The sequence below is a fragment of the Festucalex cinctus genome, chromosome 6, assembly GCF_051991245.1.
Source record: "Festucalex cinctus isolate MCC-2025b chromosome 6, RoL_Fcin_1.0, whole genome shotgun sequence".
Classification (NCBI taxonomy): Eukaryota; Metazoa; Chordata; class Actinopteri; order Syngnathiformes; family Syngnathidae; genus Festucalex; species Festucalex cinctus.
In genome coordinates, this window is record NC_135416.1 from 5,779,620 (window position 1) to 5,805,621 (window position 26,002).

At 39.5% G+C, this 26,002-nt stretch overlaps 1 protein-coding gene across 1 annotated transcript in view; it reads right to left on the reverse strand.

Moving 5' to 3' along the window:
- Nucleotides 1-26,002, reverse strand: part of cntln (centlein, centrosomal protein) — a 127,676-nt gene that overhangs the window by 86,748 nt on the left and 14,926 nt on the right. Inside the window, exons 8-11 of the mRNA XM_077523623.1 lie at nt 25,637-25,861; nt 14,348-14,449; nt 9,638-9,757; nt 4,058-4,179 (exon numbers count right to left, since the gene is read on the reverse strand). Of these exons, the coding sequence (XP_077379749.1) occupies nt 4,058-4,179; nt 9,638-9,757; nt 14,348-14,449; nt 25,637-25,861 (569 nt within the window). The remainder of the gene's footprint in view (nt 1-4,057; nt 4,180-9,637; nt 9,758-14,347; nt 14,450-25,636; nt 25,862-26,002) is intronic.

Sequence of the window (26,002 nt, forward strand, 5' to 3'; positions counted from 1 at the left end):
ATCGAATCGTGACCTACGAATCGTGATAGGAATCGAATCGTCAGGTACTAGGCAATGCACACCCCTAACATTGTTTCAAATTCCACTTTAAGTCAAGACGGTCACCGAGATGGTGGACATCGGTCATTGTTGGCCATGGAAATGCTGCCATGCTACGCTCATGCTAGTTAAATTGGGCCCTTGTCGGCTACTGTGGGAATGGTGAACGTTTTCATTTAATACAGCTAATGTGCCAGTTATAGCATACGTAATTTGGATCCCTTGAACTTTTAATTTAGTGTGTGTCATGTATGGCCCCACTTAGCAAATAATCTCATTGTATAGTCACAGTGAATCTGGCCTGAACAGTGATTTCAATTCCCTCAGCGTGAGATTTAGGTGCGTTCGAAAGAAACGCAAGATGCTTTATTAAGTCACAGTAAAGCTTTATACATTTTAATTTGTTTAGAGTGCTCCTAAAAGCTGTTGAACACTGAGCCATGAGAGAGCTATCGTCTTCAGGCCTCAGTGCTTCCCCCCTACGGTATCCGAGTTTCCATTATTAAGCAGGGGGAAACGAAGAGAACTTTTCCACGCCGCTACGGCTAATTGCTCTGATTCAGGGGAAATCTGTTTATGGGCGCAGCTTTGATCAGAGTACGGATGCTTTAATAACCTTTAATTTTATTTGCGCGCACCCCCCCCCCCGCATCACACCCAGTATGATTAAAAAACTTTTTCCCATCTCTAATATAAACAGGAAGTAGGCTTTTCCCCGCTCTCGACCACGCCGTTTTGTAAGAATATGTCGGTAATGTTGAATGGCAGGGAGGCTTCACCGGGACTGACGGGCAGCACAATGTCTGCATGCTAATGAGATAACAAATTTCATGCCTGCTTTATGATTGGCTGGTTCGTCAATGTTGGGCCGGATTGGTTCTCTCATTGGTGATGGATGTCACTCAGCAACATGAATGGAAAACTTGACTATTTCACAGTTTTACAACGTTCACAATGATGACCTCAAGTTTTAATATATCATCAACTTTGTTTTGATTACAAACTGATTTGGTGAAAAGTTTCCTACATGTCGTTAAATCACCACTTTTGCAACTTTGGTGAGACTGACTTCATGATTTTGCCTTTCACCGGGATGCCCTCTTGTCATACGGAAAAACAAAATGAAAATGAGTCTAAATTAGCTCATACTTTTTTTGAAAAATAGTTGCTAGGGTGTTTTGAAAAGTAAGCTAAATATAGCGACCAAATTGATAAGGCGGCAATGCTGACGCTAGCTCCTCTATACTTACAGTAAGCACTTAACTACGGTACTAAAAATAAATAAATAAATAAAATAAAATAAAATAAATAAATAAATAATAATAATAATAATAATTGTGATGAATTTGAGTTGTCCAGCCTTACTTTAACAATGAATGTGCCTCTTCTTCAGGTAAATCTGGTCATAAAATGAATTAGACTTTACACAGATATGATTGGCTGGAACAGGATCGTCCGATATTTAGCATTTTATTTGCCCGATTGATCAATTACATCATTGACTGAATCCGTGAAATAAAACATTACATGTTATATTCAATGCTTATCAGTGGGGCTTTTTTGGTATAATTTTTGGGGTTTATTTTTTTTCCCCAATGCATTTCAATTGGTGTCAAATATACGTTTGTTTTGGGTTTTCTTCCAAGGGTGGGCAATCTCGGTCCTCGGGGGCCGGAGTACTGCAGGTTTTGGAGGTTTCCCTCTTCCAACACACGCTGATTCCAATCAAAGGGATCGTTATCAGGCTTGTGCAGAGCTTGCTGATGAGCTGATCATATCTCAGCTGTGTTGGAGAAGGGAAACATCCAAAACCTGCAGGACTCGAGGACCGAGATTGCCCATCCCCGTTCTATCCTATCCCCCGCAAATGTCAGCAGTCGACTGTAAAGAGAAATGTTGTTTAAATACATATATTGCTCCATCTTCTGATCGAATCGGTGATTGATTTTGGGTTTTTTGCTGATTACCCCCCCCCCAAAAAAAAGTGTATTTTTTCCATCACTGGGCTTCTGTAGTCAGTGGATAAACAAGCTTGATTTTAGCCGTTAGCATTGTTTTTAGCTTTAGCATTCTCAAATAACATAAAATGCCATTCTCACTTCCTTAAAGATAGCACTTCAATAATTGTGTTATTAGAAGACCGGGTTGCCTCCACATTTCAAGAGTTTGCAACATTTACCGTGATACAATTACTTAATGGCCTTGTGAAAAACGCGTGGCCAAAGCGGTGTTGCCTCTGCCCGCCTTTTGTTCTCACCGCGCTGAGCTGACGTGAGCCGGGGCGCTCAGCACGCTTGCCGCGCTTTCTCACGGGCTCACGTTGCACCGCTGTTTTCTTTAATTAACCCGGAGAGAAAACAGCTGACGGGGGTCCGCACTTAGCTCCCATTCAGCCGCCACCCATGTGCACTCGTACATGCATTTTTATACAGCCTTAGTGAATGAATGGGGATAACAATACCCACTTATTAATGATATTTTGACACTTTGTTAAAAAAAAAAAAAAAAAAAAAAAAAAAAAAAAAAAAAAAGAATCCTGTGGTTTCCTGTTGAAGTTAGCAGGAAGTGGCCCTCTCTCTGTTTCCTCCGCACCTTGCACCCTGCAGGCGTAGACACCTCCAGCCTCTGGCTCTCACATCCTAATGAACGCCGAGGTAGGAGAGACGGCGGAGTACGCACTTGGCACAAAACGCCTCAAATTGAGTTGGATTAAAATTGGCGAGCTTTTCTGAAGGAGAGCGAGGAATTTGTGCACACCTTATCTCGAATCCTGTACTCTGGCCATGTCAAAATCCATGTGGAGAGGAGAGGTTCGTAAGGCGTATTTGCGAAACACTTCAGCGTTGTTGCCTTGCGGTGCTTCCGACACAAGTGGACTTAAAAGTCGACAAAAATCATTCTTCATATTTTAGGTTTTTTAGTACGGTATAACCTGTAAAACTCTGTATAAAAATGGAAAAACTTCTCAGAGAGGTGAAGACAAAATAAACAACTGAGATGTAGTTGCACAAGTGTGCACACCTTGTTATAACTGTGTATGTGCCTATGTTTAGAAATAACAAATCACGTTCAAATTCTTGTTAAATGGGAGTCAGCACACACTTGCCACCATTTAAAGTATCTCTGATTAACACGAAATAAAGTTCAACTGTTCTACGTACACTTTTCCCCAACTATAACTTATTTGCTCCCAAAAACGTATAAATATGTTCTATTTTTAAGTGTCCCAAAGACGTATTTATATGGTTTTCTTTTTTTTTTTTATGCTAGAGCAGCCTCTCAACTGCAAAGAATGTTTGATGATAGTTATTACACAAATGACGAGCAGGTGGCAGCAGAGCAAAGGAGATCAACCAGGCACATGGTGAAAAAACCCTCAATTACTCACAATTCTAAATAGATTTGTGAATAATGATGAAACTTAGCTATATTCTAATGCTAATTTCTGCAAAATGAAAACAGGTAGATATATACTTACAGTAGGACTCCCGATGAAAGAAGAGACTGAAATCTTTCTTTGGGTAGGTTCCATGTTTTTATAGCAATAGAGCACAATATTCTGTGGGCCTTGTAAAATCAGTCAAAATCCAGTAAAACAGCCGGGAGTGAAGGCGATTGCTTCTGTGAAAATGGCTGGGGGTGAATGAGTTAATGGCGGAAAAAGTTTGGAAATGATTGGAATGGGCTATATGCCACGGAAGAGGCGGGACCGTTTTTGCACATCAATTTGTTTCGGGTTCGGTTTGCGACGTGGTGGGTTACGTCACCATACTTGTGCTTCCGACTTTGTGTCCCTGCGTTGCGCGGTCGCAACCTGGACCGGAAACAAATTGATGTGCAAAAAAACAGTCCTGCCTCTTCCGTGGCATATACCCCATGAAATTCCACTCCCGTGTCACCCTCTAGTGTGAACTTTGTTTGGTTTGTCAGTTTTTGTCAGTATCCCCAAGGTCCTGTACAAAGGATTATCATAACATTCATAATTTAATGAATCAAACTTTAAAACAAATGTACGTACGTATCATTCGCTTTCTCCACCGCTTTAAGCTGGTCTTTGACGGCCTTGTAGTTCTTCTGTACGAAAAGAAGTCGTTCGCGTCTTCTATCGTGAGCCTTTCTCAGTTCTTCGTTCTCCTCAGTCTGGAAGAAATAAACATTTAATGAAAAGTTAAAGCTGCTGAAGGTGCTTTGTTTGTCATCAATTCTATGTAGCGAGACTGAATTGAGAACTCGTGTCAGCACCATTGAATTAAATGTTTTCATTTTTTTTTTCTTTTTTTTTTTAATCAGACCAACTTGAAAGTCAACCAGGAGCACAGTGTTGGACTTCGGCGGCGTCCCTTGGTGAGCGCACAGCAGGTTGCGTTGTTAGCCCTACGGTTGACAGCTATTAAAACACAGCCAGATCGGACTCCTGATTTAAAAAGGAGGAGTAAGAGAAGACAACATATGGATTTTTCTTGTCAGGAGAGGACCCTTCCCGCCTCCTCCCCATCGCTCTGACCTTAACAGTGAGGGCGAGCGAGAAAACACTTTCGGCGGACAGGACGAACCGGGGGGCTTCGAGTGAAAGGAGCGCTGGTGAAAACAGAGAAATTAGAAGGAGAAGAAAGCGAGTGCAGCAAAAGGGAAAGTGAAAGGAAGAGGGTGTGAGGGCGGTGGGTTTGAGGGGCGCACGGGGGCGGGGGTGGGGTAGGTTTCTGCTCGAGTGGCCAGGGCTTGGGAGAGTTGTCTTTCTGAAGGGAAGGAGCTTGTTTACTGCTGATATGACACGGCTGCCCTGCAGAGAGGGAAATGCGAGCCCTCAGCCCTGTTATTATTAACAAGGACAAAGAGAACAGAGAGAGCCCACACAAACATGTACCGGACAGCAAGTGCGCGCGCACACACACACGCGCGCGCAAACAGAGGCTGCCAATGACAAGTATGGATTTTCCCTAGCGTGGATTATTCACAGAGGACATCTGCAAGACATGCTCTGCCCCTTCAAGCAGGCCGCAACCTCTCAAAAACAAGGCGCTAATGAAAGGGTCCGGGGCCGGGGCAGTGATGCTAACTGGCGGCGCGGCGACCGATGGGGAGGATGACGCACGGGAGGACAGAACAAGCGACAGGGCATTAGCCACATCATGGATTCCCAGGCTTCTTATAGCACTTCCCATGGGCGGCCCGACTCGGTTATCAGGCCACAGCCCCTTGCCCACAGATCGATACGCAGCCCATGTGGTGGACGTTTCTCAAGCTGAAAAATAATTACACGGCAACAGGCCACTGTTTGCTTGAAAGTGAAAACAATGAGGATTGTTGTTTGTTGCCAAGGTCAACATGTCAACGGAACAGCCAGGCGATCCCAATTTGAAAGGCACTCTGTCGGAAAAGAGCAACTTTTGAAGATGTGGCCTAGGGTGCAAGACGCTGGAGGCAAGGTCACTTTACGGCAATTTGATGGAGGGCACATTGCTTAACAGGAGATCTAGGCCAGAGGGCCTCAACAGGCGGACCCGGTTGCCGGATGCTTTTCTGCAATGAATACCGAAAGTCTAAACAACCCGTTCCGAATGCCAAGTTTTTGTGATAAAATATAAAAATGACAGAAAATCATTTAAAAGTGTTTTCAATGACAGCAAAACCACAATAGAACAGCTGAACTTGTGTTTGGGATTAATCAGTGGCACTTTAAACGGTAGCAGTTGTTTGTTGACTCAGATTAAACTTGAGTTTGAATGTGAGTGGTAAATTCTCAACACAGCTACAACCCCATTAATAAGGTTTTAAGGTGTGCACAGCGCACACTTCGGCAAACAAATGTTTTGTTTTTGTTTTTTTACCCCTCTCTTTTATTTCTTTTCTCCTCCAATTGAGTTGTACAGGTTATATGTCGCATTAAAGGTGAGAGAACTAGTCCGAAAAAACTGGGGTGTGCTGACCTTTTTTTTGTTTGTTTATCTCAACTGGAAATGGATTAAGCACTACTATTGAATTATTTTTTCAAACACTTGTAATTTAACCAGCAGATATTTTGAGGGATTTATTTGAGTGAGGAAGACAAGTGGTGAGTAAATTAAGACAATGAAGAAAAAGTTATTTAACCGTTAATAAAATAGATTTTTTTTTAGATCCATATTTTTTTTGCAATGTTTTCTTCCTTTCATTTTTTTTTAAATTAAAGCAACACTTAGGAACTTTTCAACATTCAAAAAATATTTCCATAACTCTCCTGATGAAACACTGTATCATAGCTCGTTGAATGGTACACCCTTTGTCATCACTTTCACTGGCACGAAGCAACTTTGAAGAGAATGGCCGGAACAACAGAAATGTGCTGGCTGCCATACGTCACTTCCCCCTTATCCCATTCGTTACAAAGACAGAAGTCGATTTGAATGTTTACGTGCGATTGCTGCTGTCATGGCACGGGGGGAAGAAAATAAAAGGGAAGCTAATCCGGATAAAAGGACATATTTCAGATCAATTGGATCTGATTGATGTTGCCAATTTGTTTTAAATAGGTCATATAACTTAGTCATATTTTTTTTTTTAATATTTAAAATTATTTTGTCATTCATTCATTGTCCGAATTGCTTATCCTAATAAAAAAAAATCAGTTTAGATTATATTTTTTCAATTCTTTTTATAACAAATTATTAAAAAAAACAGATTGTTTACATCCCAATTATGTCAGTAAAAAAAAAAAAAGATTATTTCAAAAGAAAACTCTCTGCTCTTTTGTTTCCTTTACAGTTTAATTTTTTTTTCTATTTCCAGGCACTTTAGTTCAAAACTAATGTTTAACTAACACACTCAAATTAAAATGAATTTTAAATATAAATGTTGTTGGAATGCTTACTTTTATATCATTTAAATATAAATATTTAGGGGTGAATTATAGATGCTATAAAATACACTGTTTTAGATCTCATCTTGAAGAAATTTGAAGGCTTAACTTTTCATTGAGGAGTCCCAGTCCAACGAATACATTTATACATGTAGTCTCTACCCATATGCACTCAAACCATTAATAAATTCAGTCAGTCTGACAGTCCCACATTTGAGTTGTCAGGTTTTTTTCCCCCCATTGTGCATTCCTTCACGAATTCGCTCCTCAAGCAGCAGATACGTAAATGGCACCATTAACTAAGACAGTCATGCGTGTCGTCTGAATCCAAGCCGAGCATCACTGTCCGCCTTGGTGCCTGCCAGTGATATTAAGTCAGACACTTCAGATCTGACAAGAAAATGATGTCTAATACGTTCTTGGGATTGTGTTCGGAAGGGAGATGACCTCTGCTTAATCACTTGCTCGCCGGTCAAGCCAAAAGACGGAAAGGATAAAGAGAGGTGAAGCGGAGAACCGCTCCAGGGTATGTCTTAGGTTAACTAAAGCGATTGAAAATTATGCTCCATCGATGTAAAAATTCATCCTTGGGTGTTTTAGTAAGGAAAATGTGTCACGCTTTGATCAATGTTGAGTGGAACCTCAAACGTTGAACACAATTCAAGTGGGGCAAATTTTCACGGGGGGTGAGGACGGAAAAACTCGGTTTGGGGATGATATTACGTAAATCAGATCTACTGTTAGGACAATTTGCAAAATTCAGAATGGCTCGTCCTCAGACACATTTTCTGACAAAGAAAGCTTTACATCCTTGTTTAATTTCACATTTCATAGTTGGCCAGGGATCCAGAGACCCAACTTTTGTATACAAGCAATTGAAAAATACAATTTTAGAATCCACTTTTAGTAACTTTGCAATGACGTTTATATCTGGTGTTTAAAAAAAAAAAAAAAAAAAAAATCTCTCGTAATTTTTACATATATATTTAAATCTTATACCGACGACTGAATGTCACAGCACATCTGATTTTGTGTTTGGTCTTGTGGCGTTCGCAATGCGAGCTCGAAGGCAGTTTGAATTCAAATACAGTCTACAGCAGAGGGTGGTATAAGGCCAAAATGGATGAACATCCTTCTTCGGATTGGACATTCTAATAGCCTCAAACTCTAAAGAAAAAAAAATTCTATAGAAAATGTTGCTTGAATAAAAAATTGTTCAACTTCAGGGTCGTGGAATTTACCTTAAAAGGTTCCACTGTACAATGTATTTATAATGGCTTGGAACCCTTAAAATGCACTATATAAATACAGGATGTATACCCATGAACTCCTTCTCAATCTACACCTCTGGACTTCTATTAATGTGTGGTGGTGATTTTTTCCTAAATTTTAACTCTCAGAAAAAGTCAGCAGTGGGGATGAAGAACAGATGATAGAAAAAGTAGAGGTGAAAGGACCAATAAAGCTTATTTGTTCTTAGGAGCACAGACAATTTTCACTTTTTTTTTTTTACCAGACTTGTCTTTCCCTCCTGCTGCTTGACTGCCTACACACACTCCGAGCGTGCATGTGTCGACAACACTTTTGCTGGAGGTCACGGAGGAATTGCAATTGAATCTTTTGAGACGGTGACAGTTACGGAGCCGCGGAGATTCGCACCTTCCAGCAACTGATAGCTGTAATCAAACATGCGGTAAGTGAGCCACCGGCCACATAGTCAAGAGTCTCCATCTGAGGTTTTGTACTGGACCCCGTTATATGCCAATAGACTTTACAAAAGTCAAAGTCACTTACTGACAATAGCCAATGACACGTTTTTATTGGGAGGTACCAAAATGGTAGTGTGTCTTGGTTGACTTCCAATTTTAAACAAACAAACCAAATATTAACATTCTGCCCTACTAAACATCCCATATCTAAACCTAAATCAAAGTTCTTTCATTTTGTAGACTAAACAGAGCCCCATCAGAAGTACCACATTTATGACATCTATTATTCTCACTTATGGCCAGCTTGAACAGTTTGGCTCGTGCATAGTTATTATGTAACTTGAATGGAATTAATGTAACTTTTACATAGTGAATTGGTTGCCTTTCACTTTTCTGCTATAAAGCGACTTTTCTGACCACTCTAGTGATTACTGGAGACTCAGCGGCTCCCTCCAGAGAAGGAGAGGTTCAGCCCTCCGTGTCCAGACTGCAAATTAATGGCGTTCACCCAAAGCCACTGGAATATTTTCCCCATATGCAGCACCATTTTCAAGAAAAGGCAGTTAACAAAAGACTTGGTTAGTAAATTGACACTGAATAGGTTGGTAGGCACTCCGAATACCCAAATATTTGGATACAAACAATGAAAAAGTGATCGATCGTTCATAACGTCCCCTTTGATAACACATCAGCCATATTGGATGCGGGAGCCATTTATATGTACTGCCTCAATTATTTTTTCTTACGCCCCGCCCAACTCTGATCCGACTATAAATAGTATCATTTGTCTATGAAATTGTTGTTGTCTACAGAGAAGCTAATTATTCCTTGAACACAGAATGAGAGCATCACTGCCACCTACTGTAGTGGATGTGCAATTACACTTTTTTTTCCACACTATTTTTTGCAACTTTTTTTGGCTTATTTTCTATTTAAAAAAAAAAAAAAAAAAAAGTATTTGTTTCGAATTGAACAACCTGTCGGCCATCTTTTAAGAGCTCCCACTTGTACACAAAATGTAGTTATATGTTTTCATCCACATGAGCTATTTTACCTTTGACTGGAGCAAGTCCTCAAGGTCTTGAATTCTTTGTTGTGCGCCTCTTCTTCCTCCACGATAAATCTCCGCACTGCCAGCTGGGGACAGAGAGCGGGATCGTTGCACAGGTGCACCCTGGGAGATGTAAGCAGAGAGAGAGAGAAAGGCGCTAAGATGAGAGCATAATCGCGCAACAATGCAACAATTAACATCTGTACTGTAGATACTGAGTGAATGCCAACAGAAAAAAAATGAATAATCCCATTCCCTCCTCACCTTGACAAAAAAAAAAAAACACGCTTTGCTGACTTTGGTACACACAGATGCTCACGAAAACAAGCAGGCTACCATAGGAATAAAAGCATGCTGGGGCAGCAGGCTGCATAAGCTGAAGGGAGAAAAGTTCAGCTCGTGTGCGTGCGTGAAAGAACGGCAAAGGTTTCTCTCTGCGACTGGCTAATGAGTATGTTCATTTCCATTTACATTGTTTCTTTGACAATAATGATGTCCCATTAGGGAAGACTAAAGGGGCTATAGATTCCAGAATGTGCTGGGCTTCATTACAAGAGGTGGGCAGGGAGGTCGCTCTAATTGCTCTACTAGGGGCCTCCAGGTTACACTTGATAGGACAACCGATTAGCGGGGAGCGGGGTTGGGTGGTGAGGGGGTGCAGTTTGCTCGCCAGCCTCTCCTCTAATATAAAAATAAATAAAGGAGCACAGTGGAAAAAAAACAGTGGGAACAATATGCTCGTGGAATATGAATAGGAGACGATGGGAGGCGCCCTGTGGAGCCCAGGAGGCCTGACCAGATGGCGGGCTAAAAAATGCAGGGCGCCTAAACGCACAGCAGTCCTTGAGCTGGAGTGGGTGTGAAGTGCAAAGAGGAAAGAGTGTTAGATAAGATGGCAGATCATTAATTCGAGTTCTGATGGCTGTTTCTAAAACCAAACACTGCAGTTGTTCATCTTTACTTGCGCATTCAAACGCACTCCGCTCCGGAGGCGTATGTGTGTGGGAATGCGCGCGACGGCTACGGCCGACTCCGGTGACCCGGTGCGCTTCGTTCCGCCGCGGCGTCTGCTCGGGTGCGGAACATGTGTGCTTTAACTCAGCCTTAATGGCTGCGCGCAACTAATTAGCAGGTTGATCTGCATATTCTTGATGCGAGGCGTGCCAGTTGGCCCGACCCCGCGCGGACGTCGCGGGGCGAAACCGAATGGCCAGAAGGGGAATTCCAGTTCAACCAGAAAAGGCCAATGATGAAGTTAAAAATGAAAACATTCTCAATGTGTGCTATCATGAGAAATTTCTAGAAGCATAATAAGCACTGGTAGTTAAAGTCACCGTTTTTAGGGCGGGAAAAAAGTTTAAGTGCGAGCACTAGTAACAGGCATTATAACTGATTAGTCGATGAATTGAATGTTCAGAATCCACCTGTTTCTGAGAAGGGTATCTCTGTATAATTATCATAATAGAAGCATATCTAAAAAGTTTGTTAAAAACTGTATACCAGAAAGAGCAAGCTGCTATGTACGGTACCAATGATAATGGCTAGACGATTATCGGCTGATTATTGGCACCAATATTCGGCATTTTGGCACATATGTGCATTGGCATTTTTTTTTTTTTTTTTTTTTATTAAATCCGTAGGCTCATAGATGTTCAACTAGTTGAACCTATTGGAACTTTTTTTTTTTTTTGGTAATTTTCAGTTAACTTTCTGAGAGGCTGCTGAGCCTAAAAACTCTTTTCACTTTTTGTTTAAACTTAAAGCAGTGCTTCTCAATTGTTTTTTGTTACACTCCACGAGGAAGAACAAAATATCCCCCTCCAAATCTGTCCACCACGATTATAAATAGCATTATTTGTCTATAAAATTATTATAAGTAGACCTCTGCAGAGGAGCAACTACTCCTTTGGCACGCTCAATGACAGTGTCACTGCCACCTAGTGTAGTGGATGTGCGATTACATTTTATTTACTTTCAGATGTTATTTGTTCAAGTTTTCGTTTAACCTTCTAAGTCAGGCTGAGCCTGGGGGCTCCTACTACTTTTTTTTTTCAACAAAGACGTCCATTGTCTTGAGGTAAAAAAAAAAAAAAAAAAAGGAAATAACTAAGTTATTGCAAATCTGGAAAAAAAATATTTAATAAACATGCATTTAAACAAAGTGTTGGAGTTTGTATATATATATATATATATATATATATATTTTTTTTTTATTTTGAAATATTGGTTATCACCCTACTTGATAAACGGTAATGGTGACGCTCCTGGAGATAAATGAATAATTATCGGCCTCATTGTACCGATGATATACTACAACAGAATTTGGATTTTCTGAATACTTTCTGTCTTGTCCAGATATTTTCGGCACAAAAAAAAAAAAGGCCAAGGCATTCCGAAGAGGAGAAGAAGATAAAAAAGCACAGACATGGTCTACATCAGTTGTGCAGCTGGTTGGCGGCCACAACCTGACCCGGTGCATTGCACCTGCTAATGTCTCTGCAAACATGGAAGTGCAACACACGCAGAGGATGCTGAGGAGAGCAAGTTGTCAAAAACACCATTTAAAAACTGCCTCTATTCTGAGTGTGTATAAAAACTAGCTGTTATGGGGGCCCCTAGAAGAAACATTTCATAAGACATCTTCTCGCCTCCCTTCACCTTTCCTCCACATCTCTCAGCGAGAGAGGTCACGGTTATCAATGGGCTTATTTACGATTTCAGAGGCATGTCTGGTGTGCATCTGGAGCACTCAAAGCACAACTTTGTTCAAGTTGCACGGAGAACACAAATGTTGTACACAAACACTACTGTTGACACAGATACACAGTTTCAGTATGCTTAAGCCAAGTGGTCAGCGAAGAAAAAAAAAAAAAAACATGATTACCAACTAAAATGTTGACGTTTTGATACAAATTTAACAATGTTATACCATGTTCTGATCATTTGTCACAGTTTTACATTCATTTTACATATACTTTTTCCCTGTTGGAAAGAATGGAAATATTGTACAACTGTTTCTAGGTAAAATTAAATCGTTTTATTTTAATAATGATCTTTTGTTGCCCTCTGTTCCATTTGCCCGCACTGAGCTGGGGAAAAAGCCTTTTGTTTTCTCTGCCCCTTTTGCATGGAACATGTTGCAAAAAGGACTGGAAACTAACGGAACGATTTTAGATCCAGATTAAGAGCACTTGAGACGGCCTCATTGATTTGCAACTGTTTTTTTTTTATCATTTGTATGTGATTGTAAGTGAAACTTTTATTTGTAACTGTAATGTAAACTGTTTTGCTGCCTCTTGGCCAGGACTCCCTTGAAAAAGAGGTTTTTAAATCTCAAGGGGACTATCCTGGTTAACTCATTTACTCCCAATAACGTATAAATACGTTTTTTTTAATGTTCTACGTGTCCCAAAGACATATTTATACATTTTTTATTTTTTATTTTTTTAATGCTAGAGCATACAGAAGGCTTTTATGCAGCCTCTCAACTGCAAAGAACGGTTGCAGAAATGGTAGTTATTACACAAACGGCCAGCAGGTGGCACCAGAGCAAAGGAGATCAAGCAGGGCCATGTTGGGAAAAAAGCTCAATTACTTACAATTTTAAATAGATTTGTGAAAACTGATGAAACTTAGCTCTCTTCTAATGCTAATTGCTGCAAAACGGAAACAGATTGAAACAATTTTTTTCCTGATGAAAGAAGAGACTTTAATCTTTCTTTTGGTAGGTTCCATGCTTTTATAGCAATTGAACACAGTATTCTGTGGGCCTTGCAAAATCAGTCAAAATCCAGAAAAACAGCCGGGAGCGATGGGACTGCTTCTGTGAAAATGGCTGGGAGTGAATGAGTTAAATAAAGGTTATCCAAGAAGCAACCTAATCTTTTTGACTGTTAAACAACAAGGTACATGTAGAATTCAATAAAGCACATCTATATCAATAATAAGTCAAGTGGGAAAGCAGAAATCACAAGGCACGTACATTGATTTAAGTTTCTAGATTAGTATCACATCCACGACATTATTCAGTTTAAAAACAACATTGTCAACATTAGATTGCAGCACCAGTTATGTTCAAGCAGACAGGATATAAATCAGCAACTTAACGATAATTAGGTGCAAACAATGTTCTATAATGTGTGAGTGTGTCCCGACGCAAACAAACTGAGGAAAGCACGTTGGATGGCATCAATACTATTAAAGTATTTCGTGCAAAATAATTGCATTACATGTATAAAGAAGAAGAACAGAGGACCTCCCGCTGAAAGCTCTAATGAGGACAGTGGTAGAAATCAAACAACGTCTCTTCAGGCCAGCTTTAGTTGTGCGAGTGAGGCCATCTAGAAACCTGCCAAACTTAAAGAGTATGAATCGCGAGAAGATCAAAAGCTTGTCTTGGTGTTCATAATGTCCCGCTGAAGCGGTAAATCAGCCAGTGCCTGGGCCCAAGGCATGCGTGAAACCAGCAGCACACGCCGGGCCGGATCACAGAAGGAGGTGTGCGTGTGTGTGAGTGTTTCCAGGACAGAAAGGTTGGCAGAGGAAGGGTCTAATGAATCACATGGCTCTCAACACACCGCTGCTTTCGTGTCACTTCGGTGGCTTTGATCTGACGCGAGCGAGGTAATTTTCGGGAAGTGCGGGCGCGTAAGCGCCTCGCACACGCGCCGCTCTAACTGGCTAAAAGAGAAATTTGTGTCGACGTCGACCCACCTGCTGCCTCCTGACAGGAGAGATGTAGTGAAGCGTCTTCTCCTCTGAACGCTCACAATGAAGCCTCTGCGATGCAGCGGCCGTCTGCTCAGACAGAGGTGCCTAGAAGTGAAGTAAAGGGTAAGCATGAGTTTGTTTAGGAGAAAGTAAGTGGCTCACCATTGACTGGTAACAAGAAGAGACAAATATAAAATCAGTATGGTTTGGTACAGTCAGTTTTCCACTTCAAAAGAGTATCACCAAACCAAGCCGAATTGAATGCATCCGTCAGCAAAATGAATTAACCAACGAGGAGAATGAGGGCCTTCATTATTTACAAATAAAATAAAATAAATAAATAAATAATAACTTTGATATTGTTTCATTTATTTCAGGCAGTGTGCAACATAAATAAGACAACCAAAACAATTTTCCAATAAGTACAGGACTTCATTAAACCTGGCCTGAAAAGGAGAAGAAGAAAACAACAACAACAACAATAAACCAAAGGATACGAAGGACAATAAGAAAACGACATGCCACCCCCCGCGCTCTGCGATTGGCTGGAGGGGTGTAAACACTGTCTTTCCACAGAAACGTCCCGCTGTTTACAAAACAAACACAAAATGGCAAAATACAGGCTGGGAGTGTGGGGGGTTCGGACAAAATCACCCCCACACGTTAAGAAAAGCCCAGATCTGTAAATTGAGAAGTAGTATGTTTGTTTAAATCCTGTATTTAAAAAGTGCATTTTCCTAAGTGAAACGGGCAGACTGCGCCTTTAAATTGGACATTTTGAACTTTTAATCAGATTAGCTACAACATACTACAACTCTTAAAAAAGTAATTTTTAAAAAAGTGTGACTCTTTAAACTTGACATTTGCTGACATCTTTACACCTTTGCTAAAACCTTGTGACAAGATGGTGTAAAATAGAGGGGAAAAAAAACAGCCACACCTGCTGCTGTCGACACTTAACTCATCAAATCCGAGCCTCCCGAATAAGAGAGGCCCGAGCAAATGTGTCTTACTCTTGAACAGAAAACGATGTCATCACCTTTTTCCTTCCCTCCAACGAGGTTGTGATTGCATTATCAGAAATTTGGCATCTGGGCGCGACCCTATTAACTGCTGGGGTAATCAACTTTAAGCAAACGGGGAGGCGAGGTGGATGATAAATTATTAGTGAGGAAGAGTTTGTTCATATTTTATTAAATTGCCCTGTCAAAAGGGGGCTTGGCCAAATTATCTGGGGCCTAATTTAATGGACGCTGGCCATACTGGCGTATCTGCTACAATTATTTATCACTTTCACACAGTCAGGAGGACCGACAGGCTTTTTTTTTTTTTTTTTGCAACAGCAGCAGCCAAGGCTACAGAGCAATTTAGATGTTTATTTTTTTTTTAAAGAGTGTAATACCTATTAAATGCCACTAGACAGTTTCCATATGCAAACACTTTTCTGATCCCACTCATAATGTTACACGATCAAACCGCCCCCCAAAAAACGGGTAACTCATGATTGGTCGTTACCTGATCCCTGAGCAACTGTGATGTCATTTTCAGTTGACAGCCACTCATAAAATGGCTGCGTTGTGGGATACATTCAAAATGCTGCTGCTCGCCGCTCCCTCAGTGGATGGGTCAAATGCAGAGAGCGAATTTCACCCCACTTACATGGGTGTGACAATCAGTGGTATACTTTAAGCTTTATTTATTATTATTTGTGCTTGGAAAGTGGAACTATTCTTTCGACAAAAGCATTGTCCTAAAGAGGAGCTCTACATGCCTGAAAACTCACCAATTGTTTCATGGAAAGCATAAAAAAAATAAACATGAACCCCAAAATCATCTTGACTGATGTGGACAAGTCATAACAGGACGCACAGTTTTGAGGACACCGAAACTGAAGTGGACGTCCTTAGTTTTGGTATGAAACGGTCATATTTGAGCAAATTTGAAGGTTCGATGAACTCCAACTAACTATGGAATATGCCCAAGTGAATCCGAATCGGAACCAGGTATCCGTGACAAATGGGTGATGATATATTGCCAAGATTTTTTACCAAATGTGGGCGGAGCATGGCTTCAAAGTTTGATTTATTGAGGGGATTCTTCAAGAAAATAAGAATTCAAGCGGTCATTCTTTGCATTTTGTAATTTGGATTTTCTATGATAATGCTACGCATCTAACACAATTTCCTTGCACTATAGTGTACAAAAAAAAAAACAACAAAAGATGGCGTTTTATTCTCTTGTAAAAATACAGAGCACTAACTGATTTTCTAGTTCAAGTTAAAAAACAGAGTTTAGATGTAAAGAGAACATAATGATATCATAATAGGGTTGGACGGTAACACGGTAATAAGGTATCCCGCGGTGTCTAAAAATAGAAACGGTGTCACTTTAAATACCGCCATTTAAAAAAAAAGAAAAAAAAAGAAAGAAAGAAAAAGAAATATGATCTAAATATATTTTTTGAGAGAAAACAAATGTGTACTTGTTTTCATCTTAACTCATTTGCTCCCAATAACGTGTAAATACGTTTTTTTATGTTCTAAGTGTCCCAAAGACGTATTTATACGTTTTTTTTTGTTTTTGTTTTTTTTATGCTAGAGCATACAGAAGGCTTTGATGCAGCCTCTCAACTGCAAAGAACGGTTGCAGAAATGGTAGTTATTACACAAACGGCCAGCAGGTGGCAGCAGAGCAAAGGAGATCAACCAGGGCCATCTAGAAAAAAGCTAAATTAGTTACAATTTTAAATAGATTTGTGAAAACTGATGAAACTTAGCTCTCTTCTAATGCTAATTGCTGCAAAACGGAAACAGATAGAAACATACTTTTTTTTTTCCTGATGAAAGAGACTTTAATCTTTCTTTTGATAGGTCCCATGCTTTTATAGCAATTGAACACAATATTCTGTGGGCCTTGCAAAATCAGTCAAAATCCAGTAAAACAGCCGGGAGCGAACGGGATTGCTTCTGTGAAAATGGCTGGGAGTGAATGAGTTAATATAACTATTTACTTGTAACCATTTAAAAAACTAATAGCAATAATTAATCATGTGACAGTCATGTGACACCCTATGAGTTAGAGTGAGCGTGAAGGAGAAAAGAGCATGGAGGTGCAGTGAGAACAAGACAGCAAACAGATAAGTGTGAGGCTGAGGAATGGGAGGGAGGGGGGAATGAATAAGAGGGAGAAGGGGAAAAAAAAAGCCTGTCTTGGTAATTACCGAACACGATTAGGTTCTTGGGGGAACTTGTCTGGCACTCGCGGGCCTCGCTGGCGATTCTCGACCATATGGAGGGAGGCTTGCGATCGTTCTCCCCGAAGCCCGTGACCCGTCTGCTGCCGAGCCCTTGAGCTGAATGCGGAATGAGACTTGCCAGGCCTAATGTGCTACACGTGCGGCATTTATGCCACAAAACAAATCTGATCACTGTTAATTACGCGGCCGCGGCAACCGGGAGGGGCTCCTGCCGCACACAAACATACGCACAACTCGTGTTAATTTCGGCAACGAAAACTAAACCAAAATTTTGTCAACACAAATTTATTACCGGACTACAACCAGAGTAGACTAAAATCCCCATAAATAAACAATAACTGGGACTTAATCCGGATGCATTTTCGTCGACTAATTAAAGCGAGACGAAAATGTATTTCACCTAATAAAAACCGGACTAAAATTTATGGACATTTCAGTTCATGAACAAAAACGGGACAAAAATTATAGAATCTTGTCTCTGCTAATCTGTCACTGTGACACCCACACTTTCAAATCTGCAGTTAGTGAGTGCAACATGCACAAACACATGGGACAGCCAGGAAGTGGATTCAAATAAAATGAAATGAAATGAAATTTTAAGATGTGATTGGCTAGGTCTGCCTATAGATGTGAATGGTTCCAACAGTGGTAAAACAGGCACAAAAAAAAAAATAAAAAAAACTTTTTTGAACTGGGGTAAAAGTCTGATTTTGTATTTTAATAAGCTGGGAGTTGACGCCAAGTAACCGGTCCGAGGCGTAAAAAAAAAAAAAAAAGGCTGTTGGGGTATCGCTGATTTAGAAGCAGGGGGCTGCGAGGTAAAGGCCCCCCACCAGGCCAAGAGGTACACTTGCTATGCAAGAGGGTGCTTCTTCAAAGAACAAGTGTGTGCATATATGTATGAGTGTGTGCGATAACTGGTGTGGAGAGGGACTTTAGAGAAGGACAGTGAGCCGTCAGTAGAAGGTAAGCAGTGTATATATTTGTGTGCGTGCGTGCGTGCGTGTGCACATAGCCCTGAGTCCTCCCACGCAGTCTGTTTGACCCCAGCGCGTATGTGCTTAAACAAGCGCCATGTAGCCGAGGCGGCACATGGCTGTGCTTCGTTAATGAGGTGGGCTGTGCGAACGGGGCCGGGCTTCTCATCTAATGAGAGCAGTTGAGCTGGTAAAAAAAAGCGCACCGCCGGAGTCCATGTCATTAGGAACGTCTCTGGCCGCCGACGTGGCTTGGCTCCAGAAGGCGCAGGACGACTCGCGTTGACGATGCCATTTATTTGGGGAATTAAAAACAGCCGACACAAAAGCATTCTAATGTGAGATTTTTTTTAAGTACCAACACAATGATGCAGAAGAGGAGACTCTATGGCTTGTAAATAGCAGACTGTATTACATTTAAATTAACTCATTGACTCCCAGCCAGTTTCAGTGAAGCAACCCCCTTTGCTCCCGGCTGTTTTACTGGATTTTGACATCAGAATATAGTGTTCTATTGCTATAAAAACATTAGAGTCTCTTCTTTTATCAGGAAAAAAAAAAGTATATTTCTATCTGTTTCCGTTTTGCAGCAATTAGCATTAGAATATAGCTAAGTTTCATCATTATTCCCAAATCTGCTTAGAATTGTGGGGAAACAGCTGGTTTTCAGTATAATCTCTTATACTCTGCTGCCACCTGTTGGCCGTTTTTTGTAATTACCATTTTTTGTAATTACCCTTCTCTGCAGTTGAGAGGCTGCATCAAATCCTTACGTATGCTCTAGTAACGTATAAATACGTCTTTGGGACACATTTGAAATATAACGTATTTATACGTTTTGGGGAGCAAATCAGTCAAACATGCTCTAGTCTGACTAGTGAGGCTAAAAGAGTGGAGCAGATGGTATAACTGCCAGGGTAAAAGCAAGATTAAACGAAACAAGGGAAAAAAAGGTAACTGCACATTAATCTCTATAATGTAATTAGCATCTAAGGGTTTATTTAAAAACAACAATGTCAATTATGCTTAAATTATGATTAAAAGAAGACATTTAATCGAATACATTTTGATTAATTCAATGTTCAAACTGCATTAAGTTACAGTGGCTTTCTCGGGGTATAGAATTGATTAAATTACATTGGATTGAACTTTTTTTTTTTTTTATGTCGTATAGGTACAGTTGTATTTTACTTTTAATAATATATAAAACATTTGTATATACTACTTTAAAAAGATTAACATTCAACATTTATTTAGGCACAATTATTATTATTATTATTGTTATTAGGGTGTTAAAAAAATCGATTCGGCGATATATCGCGATACTACATCGCGCGATTCTCGAATCGATTCAATAAAAAAAAAAAAATTGATTTTTTTTTTTTTTTTTTTAAAGAGCTCAGAATTGTTCATTCGGTAGTCTTACCGATTCAACGTCTTATCATCATTGCCTTTTTTTTTTTGTGTGTGTGTGAATCGATTTTTAAACTTCAATTTTTAATGGAAAATTTTTCAACAAAACGTCTGACTTCGGGTTAGGATTCACACCTTGAGCATGGAAGAATGTTATATGAACGGAACATTAAGCCTTAATATTTTATTTTAATGCTGTTCAAACATGAAACAGATTACAACCTCTATAAGACTGAAATTTCAGAGAAATAAATAATACATTTTCATATAAATCTTACACTCTACAAGCTTACTGATTAGTATTTTCTAAATTTGAATGAAAAAAAATCGCAACAATCGACTTATAAATTCGTATCGGGATTAATCGGTATCGAATCGAATAGTGACCTGTGAATCGTGATACGAATCGAATCGTCAGGTACTAGGCAATTCACACCCCTAGTTGTTATTATTATTTTATTATTATTATTATTTTTAACGTTGAAAAACGTAATTATTATTATTTTTTTGGCCTTAATGTTCAAACTGTGCACAATGTCACAGTGGTTTGAAATCATATGAATTATACTTCTAAGCAATCTGCCTTGTTTTTATGAATATGTTGACTTACTATGATAGCAGCCTAGGAAAGACAAATATTTTGAGTACTTGCTGTTCCTTATCCCCCCCAACAAACAGCACAGGCCCACTAGATTGAAATTGTAACCAAAAGCGGTAGTAATGACGCACACGTCTTAGGCAACATTTGGCCATTATTTAAAAAAAATAAAATAAAAAAAATTAAAAAAAAAAACACCCATGTAAAATAAACTCCGCCTCTGCTAGTAAGTATCGACACGTCACTGCTAGCACCAGTAAAAGCTAATATTAGCTTACAACGCCAACAACTGAACTCATCCCATCTACCAGTGGTTAACCTGTGGCTGAATGCAGCATCATCACCACCGAGCATTGCACCAAAATATTCAATAACATAAACTCGTAGACACAAGCACAGCAGTCATAAAAAGTCAAAGACAAAGCAGAACACAAGCAAGCAGCAAATGCAACTTTTCAAAAGCGAATGAACTGGCCTCTCTCATGTGCTGGATGGGAGCGCATCCAGTTGTTGAATGACTGCCCACAGGATGAGCACATTATCACTCATGTACTCTTCCAGAAAGCCTGAGGTCTGCTACGGATTACACTGTAATGGTGCTCTTTAATCAATGCGCAACACTGACTGACAGCCAGGCAAAAAAAAAAAAAAAAAAAAAAACTACAATAGTAAACTCGATGCTATGTTGTCGACTGGAACACAATTTCCTGGTTGAAATCCAAATCATTTTAAAGGAAAATATTGACGAGATAAAATCTTCATGCACTGAACTCGCCATTCTTAAAACTTTCTTAACTGTCTTAACATGCTGTGTAATACAAGTGATGTATTGTAAATAAAACTAAAATGATGGAAAGTCTTTTAAACTGTATATTCAATAGGAACGACCAATAAAAAAAAATAAAAAATAATCGGAACCTATATGTTGCATGAGGGCCAAGGAGCCCTATATCAGGAGAAATTAATCGATGTAAAAGAAAAAATAAAATCAAGGCTTTGAAGAACCTTGAAAGATATAAATATATATATATATATATATATATATATATATATATATATATATATATATATAATGATTATGGCATTTTTTTTAACTTGGTCTGAGGAATTATTCAAATATTTTGAGACAGGATATTTGAGTTTTCTTAAGCTGTAAACCATAATCAGCGATATTAAAATAATAAAAGGCTTTCAATATTTCAGTTGATTTGTAATGAATCCAAAATATATGGCATTTGTGCTTATTTAATTGCATTACAGAAAATAATGGACTTTATCACAATATTCAAATTTTCTGAGACAGTCCTGTATGGTTATCACCACATTTTTTTCACCACTGTGGCATTACAAAAAAATAAATAAATAAATAAATAAATAAATAAATAAATAAAATGGAAGTGATGCTTAAATGCTCACTGGACTAAAGCCTAAAGTTAAAAAAAAAAAAAAATCCTGAAAATTCTAGTTGAACTTCACGTTATACTTTGAAATTCAATATTCCATTGTATAACTGTATGGATACATATACAGGCCAGGGAGTGCCAGGGTTCCTCAGCCCCTCCTCACACAGTGTTATGCACAAAAGCAGATGTTCATCATCGCCTAACCTTACTAAAGTCGTTACCTTGGCATAAACTTAAGCGTGCATGGACATGTAACTCACAATGGATGTTATTCTCTGCTTGTATTCCCTTAAAGCAACCCACACATGCACCCTGATAATAATAAGAAAAAAAAAATCTAACAGCACGGGATGAGCGGGAGTGTTCAAAGCCGCCACTCTGGCCTGTTTTCAAATGAGCGCCGCGTCTCCTCCGCCTTGTGCTCCTGTTGCGATCAGCACTTTGATCACCTCCGACGGCAACTTCCAACCAAACATTGAAATTTAAAATCACATCTGCCCCGACAACCCGGGCATTAGAATTTAACAGGTGTTCCGGAGGAACTTGTTACGGAATTTGTGATTACGTGCCCAAATAAACGCACGAGCTTTTAATTCAACGCTTTCCGCGCGTGCGCACGAGTACGCACTCGCGTACACACGAGCGTGCGAGACCCGTCTGTGAAATTGCAGAGTGGGAACGAGAACGCCATCCCGACTGAGTGCTACGCTTTGGGACAGCAGATCTGTTTACCTGCCTTTTATGTGGGAAGGTGCGAAAGTTCAAGAAACAAAAGAGCGTGAACACAGTTACACGTGTTTTGTAAATAAAGCTTCATTTTAAGAGGGTATCGTATACTATAAATACACAATTAAGAGTCCTCAACTCGATGAGGGGCATACCCAAATTTGTAGGTATCAGAACGCACCATAATCTATCACTGACATATGATAAGGCAGCAGTAAAATCCCATAATTCAGGAAATATTTTTGCCAAAAAAGATTTGGGCAACGGGTGGGATATAGTCTCGATTCAAGTCGGCAATCGCTAGGCACTAGGGCTACGGAAAAAAAAATAAAAAAATAAGCCTGACATCAATTCATAAAACAATTGATTATTTTAATATCTCTTTTTCACATAAATTCATAAGAAAATTGAATTTAAAGGTCCAATTTATTTTGTATCTTATGTTTTCTTGAAATTAACTGTCCATATGAATTTTTTAAATGTGTTTTTTTTTTACATTTATGAAATACCTAACTTATTGCAATTCATAATATTTTTAATTTATATTTACAATTACTGAATTAGAATTATAAAAACTATTTTCATCTCATCCTTGCTGATGTCAATGTTTGTGTAGCACCAGTTACTGCCTCCTCAAAATTTATTTTCCAATTTAATGTTTGTGGAGTTTTTATCATGAAAAAAAAATGATGTTCCATAATTAATATAAGATTGAATTGAAGTAAATCGAATCTAAAAAAATCGAATGGAACTGAGCTCTTGTGAATCAAAATCAAATCGATTGAGGAAATTAGAATCGATACCCAGCCCTATTGGGCACATCATAGACAAACAGCCATTCGCAACTATGGGCTGTATAAATATTCAATTAACCTAAAACATGTGCTTTTGTAATGTGGAATGAAACCTGAAAACACAAAGAAGGCAAGCACAGGAAGAACAATCAAATTCCAGAGGACGAAGGTCAAAGCCAAGATCGAACCCAGAACTTCAACTTCAGAAAACATCATATCGCCCAAAACAATTGACCTTTTTCCAATTTGTATCACTTCAAAAACATTCAGCTTCAGAAGGTTTCTACTGTTCATACATGCTACGGTCACGCAAACAGCACCTCCTCTAAATACCATATTAATTACCGGCAGGAACTCTGCACTACTGTAATTAATTACTGGCTAAACGATCCATTTACACATATGGCGGCTGGGTTAAATTAACGGGGGTTAAGTAGTGCAAGGCGACGGCGTCTCACTTAAACGTTTGGAGCTGATATCTGCGACAGTCTGTTGGTTATTACCGAGCAGTCAAATTGGACGAGCGCAGCCTGCGGAGGCACAAAAATTAATCAGCTGCCACAAATTTATCTTACAACGTCCTAGTTGAGTGACTTTGCGTCACAACAGGCTGATCTTCTTATGTGGTCACCACCTCATTAGCTGCTTAATTTGAATGCGCTTTTCATCTCACTGCAAGGCCCTCTAGAAGTCTTGGGTGACAGTTCAAACACACTCCACTACAGCCTCAAACACACACAACCTGGGATCATTTTACACACCTTAAAAGCTCCGATTAATCACATTAGTTGAATTGTAATTGGTCATGTGCTATTTGACCAGTGCACAGTCAAAGGACCTCTCAGGCAGCGCTTCCCAATCTTATTTAGGCCATGTCACGAACCGACAAATATTAAAATCACATTCCACAACCAAATAAAAATGTCACAATACGTCGATATAGATTCGCAAAGCGATGATCTAACCTCACAAATTGACTTAGTCTGAAATCATTAAGTAGTTAATAAACATTGATGTTTTTGGACCAATTAAAGAGATACGTGACTCATTTAGCCATTTTCAGCAGTAAAAAGTTAATATTTTGTCTAGAATGAATTTGATTACTTCATTATTTTTCATGCACTTCAAACACATTATGCCACTTGCTGTCAACTGAAAATAACATCACATGTGCTCAGAGCTCGGGTAATGACCAATCACGGCTCACCTGTTATCTATAGTTGGTCATGTGACATTAGCAAACTGAGCCACGATTGGTCGTTAGTAGTACTAACGACCTTATTCTGTCATGTGCTGGTGGTTGGATCCCAAAGCGCAGACACAAATAAGATTTCGAGTCGATTCAGAAGGGCCCAATTCGATTTGATTCACATTGATTTTGGATCCAGTTAGGGATTTCACGCAGTACCAATTTGACTTAAATGGAAGACATTCCCAGAAGTAGCAATGTTGTAAAATAGTAGAAACTTCTTTCTCTTACTTGGTGCATTAGTAAAAAATGTGAATATTTACGTTTATAATTGAATCCAATACAGTCACATTAATCCTGTATCATGTATGTTTTATTGAACATGGCCTGATCAAAACCATAAATAATAATTGAAATCAATATCATCCACAGCCCTCTGTAAATAAAGTGGCAAAAACACTCTGGCAAATCACAACATTGACATTCCTGTGGCAGATTTTATACAAAGGTTCCCGTGGTTAATAAATAAATACATAAATAAAAACAAATTTACCTGTATTATAAGAGACAGTCATAGTACATAATTATGCATCCACACATTTTGTGTTTTATGTTCAATTCTTACCTTACTTTTAGCGGGTATTTGGCACGTAAATTTCCGGGGGGGCTGTATTAAAAGTATCGATTCATGGTTTTATGAATCGATATTGGGCTATGAAATGGAACATCGATTCGATATATCGATATTTTAGACCGAGCCCTAGTCATTACCTGTTTTTTCAGCACACGTGATGTCATTTTTGGTTGACAGTGAGTGGCGAGATTTGTTTTGAAAGGTATTCATTTTTACATCAAAATGAATGAAGTTATCACAAGTCGGGTTGTGCAACAACGCGTTTTGAAATCACTGTTGTAAGGCAAGAGACGAACGCTGACCTTCAAGTTGGTTTGTCTGTTGCCTGCGATGCAAACTGCTGTCTGCTGAGCTTGTTGCTGCTGTATCTGTTCCTCCTGCTGCTGTTGTTGTTTTTGCTGGGCCTGCAGTTGCAGTATCTGCTGCTCTTTCTGGGCCAGCTGGCGACTCAGCTCCTGGTGGCTCTGCCGCAGCTTGGCCTCACTTGACATGAGGGTCTGGTAGCATTGGCTCAACTCGCTGTACAGCTGTCAAATACATATAGGGTTGGGGGGAGAAAGGAAGAAGGGAATGTGAACAGGTCAAGTCAATGTGAAGGTGGAAGACGCAATGGGTGACCGTGTGAGATAAAGTAACAATAGCCCCGTTTCCACTTCAGGATGTTCGGG